This window comes from Pseudophryne corroboree, chromosome 5, assembly GCF_028390025.1.
Source record: "Pseudophryne corroboree isolate aPseCor3 chromosome 5, aPseCor3.hap2, whole genome shotgun sequence".
Lineage (NCBI taxonomy): Eukaryota > Metazoa > Chordata > Amphibia > Anura > Myobatrachidae > Pseudophryne > Pseudophryne corroboree.
In genome coordinates, this window is record NC_086448.1 from 135033790 (window position 1) to 135051837 (window position 18048).

The 18048-nt window shown below is 45.9% G+C and overlaps 1 protein-coding gene across 1 annotated transcript in view; it reads left to right on the forward strand.

The window, feature by feature from the left end:
• The window catches only part of HDAC9 (histone deacetylase 9), a 1168275-nt gene that overhangs the window by 296516 nt on the left and 853711 nt on the right, over nt 1–18048 (forward strand). Inside the window, exon 3 of the mRNA XM_063921745.1 lies at nt 10101–10139. Within this exon, the coding sequence (XP_063777815.1) occupies nt 10101–10139 (39 nt within the window). The remainder of the gene's footprint in view (nt 1–10100; nt 10140–18048) is intronic.

The window sequence follows — 18048 nt, forward strand, 5'->3', positions numbered from 1 at the left end:
AAACAATACGTTTCTTCCAGTAGATTTCCTCGGAAGATCTCTCAGGGTAGATCTCCAGTGGATGTACAGGGACAACAAGAGTTCTTGGTAGAGAAGGTTCTCGATTCCAAATTGTCCCGGGGTCGGCTGTATCTTCTAGTTCACTGGAAAGGCTATGGTCCGGAGGAAAGGTCTTGGGTCCTGGATAAGGATCTTCATGCCCCGAGGCTCAAGAGGGCATTTTTTTCGGGAATTTCCTCAGAAACCTGGCTTTAGGGGTTCCTTGACCCCTCCTCAAGGGGGGGTACTGTTAGGCGCCAGGGTCCGCTTGTCTGCGCGGCCCGGCACCTAGCAACTAGAGACGCCATGCGCGTACAGCCGCCGGCTCCCTAGCAACGCTAGACGCCGGGCGCGCTGAGCCGCACGGACCCTAGCAACGGGGACGCCACTGGCGGACCGCGTTCCCCGTTGCTAGGCTTTAGGAAATTAAGATATTCACCTGCTCTGTGGCCGTGCAGCAAGGCAGCTGCACGGCATTTATTCTAATCAGCCTTTAGCAGCTGATTGGAGGACTCCTTGTTAAATACACTCCCAGGGCTTCTCACAGACGCCGGTAATAGCTTCCTGCATGCTGCCTTTGTTTGCTGAGAGTCTGTTTCCAGTCCTGCTGTATCCGGTCATTCCAGTCCTCAGAAGTCCGGTATTCGGGAGTTGTCATCTCATCCCAAGAGGTCGTTTGGTTCCCTGGAGTCCTGACTGATCACCGTTTTATATCCAGTGGTGTTCGTGAGTTGCGGCTCTGCCGTGTGTTGCGGCTCAGCCGCTTTACCTTTTATGTTTTGTGTTTGGAGCATTTGCGGAGGGTTCCGCTTCCACAAGTCCTCTCTGGTACTCGGCGGTGCCGGGTAGGAGAATTGGACAAGTGGATATTTTGGTTGTCCTTTTCCCTGGCGGTTTCTCCGCACATATTATAGTTTTGAGTTTGCTTAGCCCCTGGCCTGGTTATTTAGTTAGAGGGCCTCTTGTTATCACCCTGTCTCGGGTTTCCCTTTGTCTCTCATTAAGACCGGGGGGCATCGGAGTTGGGCAGACATAATCCGCCCTTCAAACGCGGCTGCCAAGGGCTCAAGAAACCATAGTCTCGCAGGGGATTTCTGACAACACGGGTGAGACAACAGAGTTAGGGCGCCAGGGGCTATTTTCCTGTCCTGCTCCCTTCCCCAGCATTCCGTTCCAGTGCTCCGGTCCTTGCCATAAGTTCTCCTCTGACCAGAGTGCTGGAATCATAACAGTATATTAAATCTAGAGTCGGACTTACATTAATATTCAGTCCCAAGTTCCTTAAAAGGTTTCTTTATACCAAGCTTCTTCCGGAGATGTAGACACAGCGTGGATCAAAGTTAATAGGTTTTATTCATCCAATTGATTTAATAACAGGTACACGATGTGTGTTACTTTCAAGGCAAAAGGCAGTGCTCGCTTCTCACAGTCTCCATCCGTGCTGCAGCTGACGTTGGATGCCGGGAAGGTTCAGATGTTACGTGCGGCTTTCCTCCTTGTAGTAACCCCAATCGTCCCTGATACGATGACTGTCTCTTTGGCTTATTCCTTTCTTCTTGTTCAGTTTCACATTGATCCTCTCTCCCGTCTCCGAGTGACCTGGGAGACTGACTTGGGTCATCTGGATGATGAAGAGTGGGATCTCGCTAGAGAATACCCTCATACAGCTACAGAGTCTCTCAGATTTCAGCAGGTTCAGTTTTATATTCTTCACAGGACCTATATGACTCCTGTGAGACTGAGCAAGATTGGAGTTGGTCACTCCACGCTATGCCATAAATGTAATAATTTCCAGGGAACTTTTTGGTATTTAGTTTGGGACTGTAGCATATTACAAGTATTCTGGTACTCAGTATGGGAAAATTTGGACTTTTTGGCTTGAATCTACACATTCTGCACTGGATTTTCCTCCGTAATTTTATTTTTCCGTTGTATAGGGGTACTGACTACTGTTGTGCGAAGTTGTGGAGCAGGGCTGGCCAAACCGGTCCTCGAGATCTACCAACAGTTCATGTTTTCCAGACCTCCTGGAGATCTGTAGAATTGTCCGTTAGGAATGAATGCAGCACATCTTAATTAGTAATGACTACACCTGTGCACTAGCTAGGTGGTCTGGAAAATGTGAACTGTTGGTAGATCTTGAGGACTGGTTTGGCCAGCTCTGTTGTGGAGGGTCTAGAGCGTTGCGGTTCACTCTGGGTTTAAGTCGGCGTGTTGGCTTATGTTTTTTGTTTTTTACTTTGGTTTTATTGCCTGTTTAGGTAAGTTGTTAAAAAGAAAAATTGTATTGAGGAGGAAATGAGTATGCACGTACAATATCTTGTTCTTTTCTGGCATTGATTCTGTATATGATGTATGCTGTCACCTGTTATTTTGCCAATGTGTATCTTTGCATCAGATTGTCTTCTTTGCATTGTCATTTCGTGCATGTACTGTCTTCTCTTCAATAAAAAAAAGTACTCTATTTAAAAAAAAAAAGTGTAATGCAGAAAATCAGCCACAATTGTGGCATACCCTACATTAGGGATGCATTTAGCATCCCGACGGACAGGATATCGCAGTCATGAGAATGCTGGCAGCTGACACCTTGAAGGTAAGTACTGGTATCTGTTAGGGTTAAGGCCCGGTATAAGGAGGTTTAGGGTTAGGCACTAGGGGGGTTAGGGTTAGGCACTAGGGGGCGTTAGCCCTAGTCGCCACCCCAGAGGGTTAGCCCTAGCTGCAACCCCCGAAGAGTTAGGGTAGGGGAAGGGGGGGAATAAAAATTCTTCCCCCTCCGACGTCGGGTTCTTCAATGTCGGGATGCCGGTGTCAGTCATGTGACTGCGGGCATCCTGACGAGCGGCATTTCATACCAAACCCCTACATACTGTAAGCCATTTTATCACTGGGTATTCTCACAGCTACATAACACCCCAAGATCCGTTAGTTATCTCTGCTTGGGTACATGTACACCTCTTCTCTGAAAACTTTAAACTCAGATTTTCATAGTCTCTTATCCTGACTCCTCTTCATTTCCAGTCCTCAGTAGTACAGTTTTCTCAGCACCACACTTTCAACCAGTTCACAGCTCACACTGCCCGCATCCTGAAAGACATTGAAGAGCTGGTAAGGATCAGGCAATAACTAAAGAGCATTGGTACTACACTCTCCATCTTCATCCCCAGCACTTTACTACAGTACAGCTATCACTATGGGGCTGGGATCACACTTGCCTTTAACAACTTCTACAAACCATTGGATACAGTTGTTACAATCCATGTGCTGCAGATTTATTAGTTCAACATAGCTACAAGAAAAGCTGGGTACATACCAGACAGACATGTCGCTGAACCCGCCGTCATGCCAAAAGAGCGTCCGAATCAGGTAAGTATACACACACTTACCGATCGGATGATCAATGTGTCGTTCTCTCTTCCAGCTGGGTGGACATTTGAATTTGTTTCTGATGACAAGATTCAAACTGAATTGCATCATCAGTCTCACCGCACCCTCCCCTTCCCCCTTGTTTTCCAATGCAATGTAATCTCGGCAGTGTATGGCATTGCGTACATTTACGAGTATGGCCCATTAAGATATATGGTGGAAGATGTCAGGACCAGTTCAAATTGTTGTTGGTTTTTTTTCCACCCAAACATTTGTCCTCCCAGTTAGGGTGGCCAATCCCGAGCCATTTTCTCTGACGTCCTAGTGGATGCTGGGGACTCCGTAAGGACCATGGGGATAGCGGCTCCGCAGGAGACTGGGCACAGCTAAGAAAGATTTAGGACTACCTGGTGTGCACTGGCTCCTCCCACTATGACCCTCCTCCAGACCTCAGTTAGAATCCTGTGCCCGGCTGAGCTGGATGCACACTAGGGGCTCTCCTGAGCTCCTAGAGAGAAAGTATATTTTAGGTTTTTTATTTTACAGTGAGATCTGCTGGCAACAGACTCACTGCAGAGATGGACTAAGGGGAGAAGAAGCGAACCTACCTAACTGGTGGTAGCTTGGGCTTCTTAGGCTACTGGACACCATTAGCTCCAGAGGGATCGATCGCATGGAACCGGCCATTGATGTTCGGTCCCAGAGCCGCGCCGCCGCCCCCCTTACAGAGCCAGAAGCAAGAAGAGTCCGGAAAATCGGCGGCAGAAGACATCAGTCTTCACCAAGGTAGCGCACAGCACTGCAGCTGTGCGCCATTGCTCCTCATACACACTTCGCACTCCGGTCACTGAGGGCGCAGGGCGCTGGGGGGGGGGGGCGCCCTGAGCAGCAATAAAAACACCTTGGCTGGCAAATATATCACAATATATAGCCCCAGAGGCTATATATTTGATAAATACCCCTGCCAGAATCCATTAAAAAGCGGGAGAAAAGTCAGCCGAAAAAGGGGCGGAGCTATCTCCCTCAGCACACTGGCGCCATTTCTCCCTCACAGCTCCGCTGGAAGGAAGCTCCCTGGCTCTCCCCTGCAGTCTACACTACAGAAAGGGTAAAAAAGAGAGAGGGGGCACTAAATTTAGGCGCAATATACATATAGCAGCTATAAGGGGATATAATTTAGTTAATCCCTGTATTATATAGCGCTCTGGTGTGTGCTGGCATACTCTCTCTCTGTCTCCCCAAAGGGCTTTGTGGGGTCCTGTCTTCTGTCAGAGCATTCCCTGTGTGTGTGCGGTGTGTCGGTACGGCTGTGTCGACATGTTTGATGAGGAGGCTTATGTGGAGGAGGAGCAAGTGCCTATAAATGTGTTGTCACCCCCTGCGGGGCAGACACCTGAGTTGATGGACTTGTGGAAGGAATTACGCGAAAGTGTCGACTACTTACATAAAAAATTTGACGACATGCCAAATGCGGGGCAGCCGGCTTCTCAGCCCGTGCCTGCCCAGACGTCTCAAAGGCCATCAGGGGCTCTAAAACGCCCGCTACCTCGGATGGCAGACACAGATGTCGACACGGATACTGATACCAGTGTCGACGACGAAGAGACTAATGTAATGTCCAATAGGGCCACTCGTTATATGATTGAGGAAATGAAAAATGTTTTACACATTTCTGATGTGACCCCAGGTACCACTAAAAAGGGTATTATGTTTGGGGAGAAAAAACTACCAGTAATTTTTCCCCCTTCTGAAGAATTAAATGAAGTGTGTGAAGTAGCGTGGGCTTCCCCCGATAAAAAATTGGTAATTTCTAAAAAGTTACTAATGGCGTACCCTTTCCCGCCAGAGGATAGGTCACGCTGGGAAACACCCCCTAGGGTGGATAAAGCACTTACACGCTTATCAAAAAAGGTGGCACTACCGTCTCCGGATACGGCCGCCCTAAAGGAACCTGCTGATAGAAAGCAGGAGCATCTCCTGAAGGCTATTTATACGCACACTGGTATTATACTGAGACCAGCTATTGCTTCAGCATGGATGTGCAGTGCTGCAGCTGCGTGGTCGGATTCCCTGTCGGAAAACATTGACACCCTAGATAGGGACACTATATTGCTAAACATAGAGCATATTAAAGACGCTGTCTTATACATGAGAGATGCACAGAGGGATATTTGCCGGCTGGCATCAAAAATAAGTGCACTGTCCATTTCTGCCAGGAGAGGCTTATGGACTCGGCAGTGGACAGGTGATGCAGATTCTAAAAGGCACATGGAAGTTTTGCCTTATAAGGGTGAGGAGTTGTTCGGGGATGGTCTTTCGGACCCAGTTTCCACAGCAACAGCTGGGAAGTCAGCATTTTTACCACATGTCCCCTCACAACCAAAGAAAGCAACGTATTATCAGGTACAGTCCTTTCGTCCCCAAAAGAACAAGCGGGGTAGAGGCGCGTCCTTTCTGCCCAGAGGCAGAGGTAGGGGAAAAAAGCTGCAGCATACAGCCAGTTCCCAGGAACTAAAGTCCTCCCCCGCTTCTTCTGCTAAGTCCGCCGCATGACGCTGGGGCTCCACAGGCGGAGCCAGGTACGGTGGGGGCCCGTCTCAAAAACTTCAGCAATCAGTGGGCTCGCTCACAAGTAAATCCCTGGATCCTTCAAGTGGTATCTCAGGGGTACAGGCTGGAATTCGAGACATTTCCCCCTCGCCGTTTCCTCAAATCTGCCTTGCCAACGACTCCCTCAGACAGGGAGGCTGTGATAGAGGCAATTCACAAGCTGTATTCCCAGCAGGTGATAATCAAGGTGCCCCTACTTCAACAAGGACGGGGTTACTATTCCACAATGTTTGTGGAACCGAAACCGGACGGTTCGGTGAGACCCATTTTAAATTTAAAATCCTTGAACACATATATAAAAAAAATCAAGTTCAAGATGGAATCGCTCAGGGCGGTTATTGCAAGCCTGGAAGAGGGGGATTACATGGTATCTCTGGACATCAAGGATGCTTACCTGCATGTCCCCATTTACCATCCTCACCAGGAGTACCTCAGATTTGTGGTACAGGATTGTCATTACCAATTCCAGACGTTGCCGTTCGGCCTGTCCACGGCACCGAGGGTATTTACCAAGGTAATGGCCGAAATGATGATACTCCTTCGAAAAAAGGGAGTTTTAATTATCCCATACTTGGACGATCTCCTGATAAAGGCGAGGTCCAGAGAGCAGTTTTTGGTCGGCGTAGCGCTATCTCAGGAGGTGCTACACCAGCACGGTTGGATTCTAAATATACCAAAGTCACAGCTGGTTCCTGCGACACGTCTACTGTTCCTGGGGATGATTCTGGACACAGTCCAGAAAAAAGTGTATCTCCCAGAGGAGAAAGCCAAGGAGCTGTCATCTCTAGTCAGAGGCCTCCTGAAACCGAAACAGGTGTCGGTGCATCATTGCACGCGAGTCCTGGGAAAAATGGTAGCTTCCTACGAAGCAATTCCATTCGGCAGGTTCCATGCCAGAACTTTTCAGTGGGACCTGTTGGACCAGTGGTCCGGATCGCATCTTCAAATGCATCGGTTGATAACCCTGTCTCCAAGGACCAGGGTGTCTCTGCTGTGGTGGCTGCAGAGTGCTCATCTCTAAGAGGGCCGCAGATTCGGCATACAGGACTGGGTCCTGGTGACCACAGATGCCAGCCTTCGAGGCTGGGGGGCAGTCACACGGGGAAGAAACTTCCAAGGACTTTGGTCAAGTCAGGAGACTTCCCTACACATAAATGTTCTGGAACTAAGGGCCATTTACAATGCCCTAAGTCAGGCAAAGCCCCTGCTTCAAAACCAGCCGGTTCTGATCCAGTCAGACAACATCACGGCAGTCGCCCATGTAAACCGACAGGGCAGCACAAGAAGCAGGACGGCAATGGCAGAAGCCACAAGGATTCTCCGATGGGCGGAAAATCACGTGTTAGCACTGTCAGCAGTGTTCATTCCGGGAGTGGACAACTGGGAAGCAGACTTCCTCAGCAGGCACGACCTTCATCCAGAAGTCTTCCAAATGATTGTAAACCGTTGGGAAAGGCCACAGGTGGACATGATGGCGTCCCGCCAAAACAAAAAGCTACAAAAGTATTGCGCCAGGTCAAGAGACCCGCAGGCGATAGCTGTGGACGCTCTAGTGACACCGTGGGTGTACCGGTCGGTTTATGTGTTCCCTCCTCTTCCTCTCATACTCAAGGTACTGAGGATAATACGGAGAAGAGGAGTAAGAACTATACTCATTGTTCCGGATTGGCCAAGAAGAGCTTGGTACCCGGAACTTCAAGAAATGATCTCAGAGGACCCATGGCCTCTACCGCTCAGACAAGACCTGCTGCTGCAGGGGCCCTGTCTGTTCCAAGACTTACCGCGGCTGCGTTTGACGGCATGGCGGTTGAACACCGGATCCTGAAGGAAAAGGGCATTCCGGAGGAAGTCATTCCTACGCTGATTAAAGCTAGGAAAGAAGTAACCGCAAACCATTATCACCGCATATGGCGAAAATATGTTGCGTGGTGTGAGGCCAAGAAGGCCCCAACGGAGGAATTTCAGCTGGGTCGATTTCTGCACTTCCTACAGTCAGGGGTGACTATGGGCCTAAAACTGGGTTCCATTAAGGTCCAGATTTCGGCTCTGTCGATTTTCTTCCAAAAAGAACTGGCTTCACTACCTGAAGTTCAGACATTTGTCAAGGGAGTGCTCCATATTCAGCCTCCTTTTGTGCCTCCAGTGGCACCGTGGGACCTCAACGTGGTGTTGGGTTTCCTAAAGTCTTATTGGTTTGAGCCACTTAAAACCGTGGATTTAAAATATCTCACGTGGAAAGTGGTCATGCTTTTGCCCTTGGCTTCGGCTAGGCGTGTGTCGGAATTGGCGGCTTTATCATGTAAAAGCCCCTATTTGATTTTCCATATGGATAGGGCAGAATTGAGGACTCGTCCCCAGTTTCTTCCTAAGGTGGTATCAGCTTTTCACTTGAACCAACCTATCGTGGTGCCTGCGGCTACTAGGGACTTGGAGGACTCCAAGTTACTGGACGTAGTCAGGGCCTTGAAAATTTATGTTTCCAGGACGGCTGGAGTCAGAAAGACTGACTCGCTATTTATCCTGTATGCACCCAACAAGCTGGGTGCTCCTGCTTCGAAGCAGACTATTGCTCGCTGGATTTGTAGCACAATTCAGCTTGCGCATTCTGCGGCTGACTGCCGCAGCCTAAATCGGTAAAAGCCCATTCAACGAGGAAGGTGGGCTCTTCTTGGGCGGCTGCCCGAGGGGTCTCGGCTTTACAACTTTGCCGAGCTGCTACTTGGTCAGGGGCAAACACGTTTGCAAAATTCTACAAATTTGATACCCTGGCTGAGGAGGACCTTGAGTTCTCTCATTCGGTGCTGCAGAGTCATCCGCACTCTCCCGCCCGTTTGGGAGCTTTGGTATAATCCCCATGGTCCTTACGGAGTCCCCAGCATCCACTAGGACGTCAGAGAAAATAAGATTTTACTCACCGGTAAATCTATTTCTCGTAGTCCGTAGTGGATGCTGGGCGCCCGTCCCAAGTGCGGACTGTCTGCAATACTTGTATATAGTTATTGTTACCTAAAAGGGTTATTGTTGAGCCATCTGTTGAGAGGCTCTGTTATGTTCATACTGTTAACTGGGTATAATATCACGAGTTATACGGTGTGATTGGTGTGGCTGGTATGAGTCTTACCCGGGATTCAAAATCCTTCCTTATCGTGTCAGCTCTTCCGGGCACAGTATCCTAACTGAGGTCTGGAGGAGGGTCATAGTGGGAGGAGCCAGTGCACACCAGGTAGTCCTAAATCTTTCTTAGCTGTGCCCAGTCTCCTGCGGAGCCGCTATCCCCATGGTCCTTACGGAGTCCCCAGCATCCACTACGGACTACGAGAAATAGATTTACCGGTGAGTAAAATCTTATTTTTTCAGTCCTGGGTATCGGGATTGAAAAATGGTCAATCCCGAGTTTCCCGGGATTGGTTTGTTTCCTGTTTTCCCGCCTCACACACATAACTGACCACCATAGTACCTGAGAGGGTGGGTAGGTCACTTCCTCCAATTTGGTGAGGTCAGTGCGGCGGGTGGCTGCTGCGCAGTGTGACCTCTGACTTCACATCACGATGCGCAGGGGGGGCTGAGAGGAGGAAGCCGATGAGGTGCGGGTGGCTAGCCGCGCAGCATGACCTCTGATTTCGCGTCACACTGAGGGAGTACAGAAAAGAAGGGGAGCCAGGAGGAGGGAGCCGGGCAACTTCTGAGCCTCCTGAGGACGTTCAACGCTGCCGGCTTAAAAAAAATCAAAGTACCGCCTGATCCCGAAATCCCCGGGATTGGAGCTTCCAATCCCAGTATTGAATCCCGGACGATTTTTGACCTAAATCGCAGGATCCTGCCGATCCCAGGATTGGCCACCCTACTCCCAGTGATAAGTAACCTGTGACATATCCCATAAACTGCAGCCATTGCTCTTTCAATGAAAATAATCTCTTATTTGGATATAGAATATTATTCTACAATCTATTGTGCTCTCTTTCAATATATCACTCACCCTTTAATTTGTCAAACATAATTAATACTACTATAAGCTGTTTGATGTCATATAAATGTCAGTGATTTATCAGTCTATTAACATAGCTGTAATTTGTATCTGTCTGCAGGGAAAGTCCTGGTGCACACATTCCTGGAAGAAGATATAAGTGAGTACTAAGATGAGTTCATTGGAATTGCTTTGTCCCATTGTTATACATAAACTTACTGTACAGTATGTCTCTGCCAGTTGTGCTGCTCTGCGTTATGCCAGCTGGAAGCTCTTTCATTGCTGTTTCCATGAGAGAAGCTGATGTGAGAGTACAGCGAGAACAAAGTTTAAGTAGTTTTCATAGCATGAATTAATGAAATCATAGCTGGTTTCCTCTGTAGCATCCCATTCCATTTTAATTACAATAAAATGATGATATATGTCTCTAATTAAAAATAGTTTACTTGTATAATTCAGTTTGGTACAGCAGGATTACAAAAACAACAGAAGCAATAGGAAGTACTGTAAACATGAAAGTGTTTTGCAATAGAGGATAACTACTGCAATATGTTATTGAAAATATATGGGGAAGACAGAGGCTGTACTAATTTAGTGGCAAAGCGGGCTTTCACATTGATTTTTATCACCTCAGTATATAGAGAAGTGGGGATCCACTGTGATTATCTATCTATCTATCTATCTATCTATCTATCTATCTATCTATCTATCTATCTATCTATCTATCTAATTTATGGTTACGTTTCTATTTATTCTGAATCTACTTGTAAATTTGCTTTATATAGGTTTCATTCTAGCACCCTACACCTGTCACAACCTGTGCAGTTCCTCTTTCATGTCTGGAGTGTTGCTCTCTACTCTGGTGCTTCTAGCACACTCTGGTCTGTATCTCAGAGCTGATCCTCGTTATGGCCATTACTAGTGTTGGTTTAATACTAGGCAAGTAAGGTACAGCGATCGCCACTTGCTGCATCAGAGCCCCAGTAGGCCGCAGGCGATTCCAGGAATTTCCTTTTTCTTGTCATTAAACAAATGACACTTTCAGCTGTAGTGTGCTTTCAGAGATGTTAGTCGAGGGAAAAGTGCACAAGTATATGGAAGTGCATGCACATATAAAGCAGTAACTAACTACCTGAGTGCGTGAAAGATGGACCCGTGACCAGCCAACACCTACCACACTGGTACCTACCCCATCTGACGCAGCAACACTATCCCCTAACACAGACACTTACTGTTAATTAATCTGCTCCACAACTGCATGTCTTTCACCTTCCAGACAGGAAAGACATTCACGTTAAATGAATATTGAAAATAAAATGATGGGTGTGGCGTGTTTGTGCCTAGGGACACCCTGACTCCTAAACCCGCCTCTGGTTATAGATTATGCTTCTACTTTTTTCTTCTCCAAGGTGTCGGGGCACAGAGCCTAGCCCCACAGTTCATTGCACATTAAAGCAAGAGGAAACCGTTAGAGGTGATGGTTACCTTGCAGATGGTTTCACACTATCAAAGTTATCCATCCAATAGTGCTATTGGTTGGATAACCCATCAATGGCCATCCCTAAAATGAACATCTGTCTTAAGCAAGCACCAGGAGCATGTGACGCCACAGGTTTTTGGCCCTCAGACTCTTGGTCAAAGGATCAAGTGACAAGCCATAACCTATGGTGGACATCTTTAAGTCCATCACCATGATAACTATACTTCATCCTGGCCAAACAGAAACAAACTGAGAGCTGATACAGATATCCAGCACAAAAGAAATCTTATTAAGCACTCAGGGTATGCTACATCATACACCATTAGAATTAGGGAGACTATAAAATGTTTACTTTTTTTGTTATATACATTTTATAATACTATATGCTAATTACCTTACATTAAGTCCTATATGTCAACTGTGTAGGAAAGTTGGGCAAACATTACATTATTTACAGTCATAATGGATTGGAGGTAAAAATAATTTTCATCTGATCCTTTGGTAAGTGTTCCACCATCTGTAAACCATCCTTGGCAACGCGTTACAATATCCCTGTATCTTTTTCAAGACATGAAAAAGATACAGGGATATCGAAACGTGTTGACGATATCCAGAGATGCCTGTAATCTCCCAATATTCAAGCTTGTATGTACCTACCCAGTGGACACTGCTGTCCGGTAGGAGTCTCACCTTCTACGGTTTAACATTTGATTGTTACATGCTTATGTGTCTACCTGTGTCAGTAGACTTTTTTTTTTTGGTACGAATGTTTCTATTTTTATTTGCTTTTAATAAATATACTGTAAGTTTTTACACTATGGAAAGTCTTTTTTTCCTCATATTATATTTTTATTGAGTTTTAATAGATAGTAACGGATATGGGGCGGTACAGAAAAGAAGGGGAGACAGGGGGAAGGGGTTGGGGGGTACACACAAATGAGCAAAGGGCATGCAAAATGCGTCTAGGTCCAAGATAAAAATCACATGGAAATACATACGAATCAATTCACATAGCAATATAATGACATAATAATAGAATAGAATAAGAAAATGTCAAGTTACCGGCTTGATTATATGTATACACAGAAGAATATACAATTACTGGTTCATATCCAGTGGGGAAGGTCTACCGGCTGGCCCAGAGGCTCTCATTAACCAATAATTGCTCCACAGGAACCAGCGCAATCAGGGACAAGTGGCTGAAGAATAATAAGTATCCCCTGCTGTTTCAAACTCATAGTGGGATTGGGTCATATTTTCAATAGCTTCAATAGTTGGGACAGTTGGTATAAGCCAGTGACGGGCTAACAGAAGTTTTGTTGCGATAAGCATATGGCCCAATACGTATCGTTCGTTCGGCATAAGGTCGCCAAAGTATACATCGAGAAGAGCTAACCTCGGATGAGGGGACACCGGAAATCCTAGGACTCTTCAGATAAGCGTAAACACCAAGTTCCATAGGCTAGTAATTGCGGGGCACGACCAAAAAATATGTAACTACGTTCCCACATTGCCACAATTTTGCCAACATAGGTTAGAGGTAGAGGGTTGCATGGCGTGTAGGCGAGCAGGTGTTAAATATAAACGGTGGAGAAGTTTGTAATACGGTTCAGCATGGGATAAACATCTCAACAGTCTCAAAACTGTTTTGAAAGATTGATTTCCAGTCCTCATCTGAAATAGTACAGGCTAAATCAGCTTCCCCTTAGTGATAGATCAGTGGAAGGGAGGGAGACATCAGTCATATTGGATACTAGTCCTAGCCACACCTTACGCGCGGATTGTACCACACTGGACCCAGTGGCCACATGTTTCCCTTCAGTTGCTGGAAGCCACAGCACACCCTCCAAAGGGAACGGGGATAGTAATCTTCGCTCCAGGTGGACCCAAGACTTAGGTTCATCTTGATCTGTCCACGCTCCCATCTGAGCAAGGACACAAGCTAGCTGATAAAACCGCAAATCGGGGAAGGCCAAGGCTCCTTACAACTTGGGAAGGGACACTGTGTGCCGTGCCAACCTCTGTTTCCTACTCCGCCATATTTATTTAATAAAAAGAGAATTAAAGTTAGTCAATAAGTGAATAGGGAGTAAGATAGGGATAGTCCTAAATACATAAAGTACTGTAACTTGGGCAGAATCATCATTTTCAAAGCTGCAATGCGTCCAATCCAAGACACATGTTGCATCATCCATTCTGTAATCAAAAATTTAATTTTACGTAAAAGTGATGGATAATTAGCTATATGAGATCGGCCACTCTCTGGGTGATCTGGGCCCACAAGTATTTGAGGCTTCTATCCTGCCAGACATATCCATAGTGGGCTTTCAGAGACTGTAATAGAGTAGGAGGGAAACCAACCGGGAGCGCCTCTGTCTTAGAATCATTTAACTTATAATAGGAGACCTTACAATATTCTCCCAATATAACATGCAGGGCCTGCAGGGATTTTTCCGGCTCAGTAAGGGTGAGGAGAACGTCGTCCGCAAATAAGCAGATCTTATAGGAATGGAAAGTCTTTTTTAATTTACATATCATCCAGAGCAATGATGGTCAGAGATCCTGAATAATAGTGTCTTATTCATCCAGCATGGTCAAGATCCGCTCCCTGAGTTCAGTTTGTCTACCAATAACCTGCTAGATCATATTCTCTGGTACGAGTTATTGACCTTTAATATGTTATTCTGAATGAAGTTTTTCAGTATTACACTATGGGGGTAATTCTGAGTTGATCGCAGCAGGAACTTTGTTAGCAGTTGGGCTAAACCATGTGCACTGCAGGGGAGGCAGATATAACATGTGCAGAGAGAGATAGATTTGGGTGTGGTGAGTTCAATCTGCAATCTAATTTACAGTGTAAAAATAAAGCAGCCAGTATTTACCCTGCACAGAAACAAAATAACCCACCCAAATCTAACTCTCTCTGCAAATGTTATATCGTCCCCCCCCTGCAGTGCACATGGTTTTGCCCAACTGCTAAAAAATTTCCTGCTGCGATCAACTTGGAATTACCCCCTATGTTGTGTGTTCATCTATTCTATTTTACATGCTGAGAAAACACTAAAGGAAGCCAGTGGAAATCTTCCAATGAAGGACTGTGACCTTTTTATTAAGTATTGTGTGCGCTTTTGTGTGGTGGTCCCTCTTTCTAATTGTTTTCGCTTTGGAGTGTGGGTGACGCTCTTTCCACCAAACATGTTAGCAGCCTTTGCACAACTGTGGTATTGCACTCTCTTTTTTGTATTGTGTTTCTCTGATAGACTCCCAATAGCCATGGCAGTTTGGGTGTTCAAAGAGCCCAAACATGGACTTTGCACTGCTAAATCCAGAGATGTCAGGCGCCTTAACTGGTAATGGACATCTGATCGGAGCAACTATTGAATAGCTCTGACAGACGCCCATTGCTAAAGATGCCCAGCAGGGGGCGCAGAGAACAATTGAATCAGGCCCAGTGAATGGTGATTAGCATAAGTATTCAAGAAGAAACAATGTATTTAAAAAAAATGATATAGTCTCCCTAATCCTTTATGGTTATGATATACAGTAGCACACAGATTCTCAAACTCGGTCCTCAGGACCCCACACGGTCCATGTTTTGCAGGTCACCTGTAGATTTAAAAAATGTGGCAGTTGGTGATACACAGTGCAGCTGCCGGGTGACATGGAAAATGTAAACCGTGTGGAGTCCTGAGGACCGAGTTTGAGAACCACTGCAGTAGCATATAAGAAGGCGAAGATTCAGTAGTGAATCATAAGAATAGAGGATACGGCGATGGAGTCAATGAGGCAGGTGACCATCGCCAATTACATCTTTTAAAATAAGTGCATAGCAAGGAGCCAGGTAGAAATAGAGATTTCAATGGCAGCTAGCTCTACCCACAGAGCATTGTATGTGACTGCATGGCCCTGGTACATTATTAGACCAGTTTTATGTATTTCACCTACTGTATTGTTACAGCATTTATCTTCTACCAACACAATGAGATCTGAATCCACAGCAGTGCAGAGAGCAGTGCTACTAGGCGCCCTGTGCCTCCCCAACCCGTGATGTCACATGAGGGGGCAAAGCTGACGGCAGGAGAGGTATGGAGAACTGCCTGGACACTGTGGGTCTACACCATACTTTCCTACTTTTGAAAAAGCATTTCAGGGAGATGTGAAAGTAACACCTATCAGTGTGAACGTGTACTGCTCCATCTGAGAGGCGTGGCATGAAAATGACTTGCATCCAAATGTAAATGAGGCCCAAAGTTAGTAAGATCTACTTGTTGAAGAAAAGGCACCAAGATTTTTCAGGATAGGTTCAAGCATTGTGTTTTACACAAGGTTCCATAAACTGTAAGTAACCACGAGAAGCAATGGGGCAGATGTATTATCCTCGAGAAGTGATAAAGCAGTGATATAGAAATGATAAGTGCAAGGTGATGACACACCAGCCAATCATTAGGGATTTGAAAAATGACAGTTAGGAGTTGACTGGCTGGTGCATTATCACTTTGCACTTATCACTTCTCCAGGCTTAATACATCTGTCCCAGTGTGCCACATAACCAATGCAGGGAAATGGCACTGATTGTCCCATTTGAATGTATGTATCTGTGATTTATTTCCCCCCCAAGAATGTAACAGCTGCATAATGGGGATAAGGTGCAATCAGGGAGATTGATGGACTATTCAGGGAGTCAGGGAGATTGCTGCTATTTCAGGGAGTCTCCTGAAGAATGAGGGAGAGTAGGCAACTATGGTCTACACACTACAAGGTTCATCCTCTGAGCTTCCTTTGGACACTCCAAGCAGCACTGAAGCTGAACCACTGGCCGCTGGGTGCTATTCCATGTCCTCTGCTAGTCAGATGCAGGGGCTGTGAGGGCAGCAACGGTGCCACCCCCAGGACACTGTGCCATGGGCATCGGTACCACTCGCACACCCTTCCGTACGGCCTTAAACCACATTGTCTTATCACAGATAATGTATAATATAGCTACAGTATGTATCTACACCCTGATATAGACAATATAATAAGGAATTTGTGTTCCTATTGTGATATTGGGAATATGGTGATCATGCCCATTAATAAATAAATCATTAGCCAATGGAAAACAAAATAAGAAAGCTACAATTAGTAACGAAAAAATATGTATCACAAATGAATATTCCCCTATATAACCAGTGTGGCAGTATAGGTTTACCATGTCAGCAGACATTAGTATGCCAGTATAGTCTTGTATGGGAGAGCAATTTGACTATACTGAACCATATAGGGCTACATTTAGTACAGCAGGACAACAAGTGGGAAAAGCAGAGGCAAACGTTTATCACACTATGAAAGGGAATCGGGTGAGCAGGTATTATTGCTTATTTTTCTAAAGCTGAATTCATTGCAGTCAGTAGTAAAACTCTGCACAATGGGGGTAATTCCAAGTTGATCGCAGCAGGATTTTTTTTTAGCAGTTGGGCAAAACCATGTGCACTGCAGGGGAGGCAGATTTAACATGGGCAGAAAGAGTTAGATTTGGGTGTGGTGTGTTCAATCTGAAATCTAATTTGCAGTGTAAAAATAAAGCAGTCAGTATTTACCCTGCACAGAAATAAAATAACCCACCCAAATCTAACTCTCTCTGCACATGTAATATCTGCCCCCCCCTCCCCCTGCAGTGCACATGGTTTTGCCCAACTGCTAAAAAAAATCCTGCTGCGATCAACTTGGAATTACCCCCATTTTATTTTCCTATTGGTAATCTGGCAATTACTGGAATTTATAAAGCCCTCTTTAACAAGGTCTCTGTCAAACAGAGAATATTAGAACTGGATTCTACCTGCATCATGCATCCAGAATATAATAATTTATCATTACTTAGCAAATAGTCTGACAATAGTAAATATGGTAGAGATGACGGTGCATAATAGGATATTTTAATTTGAATTCCTGATTCATCAACTTGTGTGCTGCCTCTCTGAAAACAAAGCACACAGCTAGTTTCTCCTTCTGCAGAGCTGCATCAGCGGTGCTGTCCCAGGCAGAGCAGATTGCTGGATTGAGAACTACTTGCTTCAGCAGGAAAAAAAATCTTTAAGGTTGTTTTTGTCTTGCTGTGACACTGGAAACAACACATTAATAAGTTTTCTCTTTTCTAATAACTTTATACAGTTCAGGGGTGTAAACATTCCCTCAATGACCCCAACCAATTTGTGTCCTGGTGGGGGGACTTTGTGATGCCAGCCCATCCTCCAGCCTTCAAGGGTCTCGCTGAGTATGTAGGTGGAGCAGTATTGCTGGGTCACATTGACCTCAGGGTCCCTTGTCATCATGCCTGCTGCAACTGTGCCAGTTTCCCCTACTGCTTTTAGAATTCTAGCAATACATTGCAATGCTGTATTCACTGAAGCTGTACTTACAGGAAGAGCCAGCGGAACTCAGTAAGCCTGACAAGTGTGTCAGGATGATGCTTTACTTACAGGGCACACAATGGCAACTCTCATGCACATTCGCACTGAATACGCTTGAACCCGGTTAGCGGGGCACAGGAGAAACCAGGAATGTCCTGGCAGCTCTATAGACCAGGCATGTCCAAACTGCAGCCCTCCAGCTG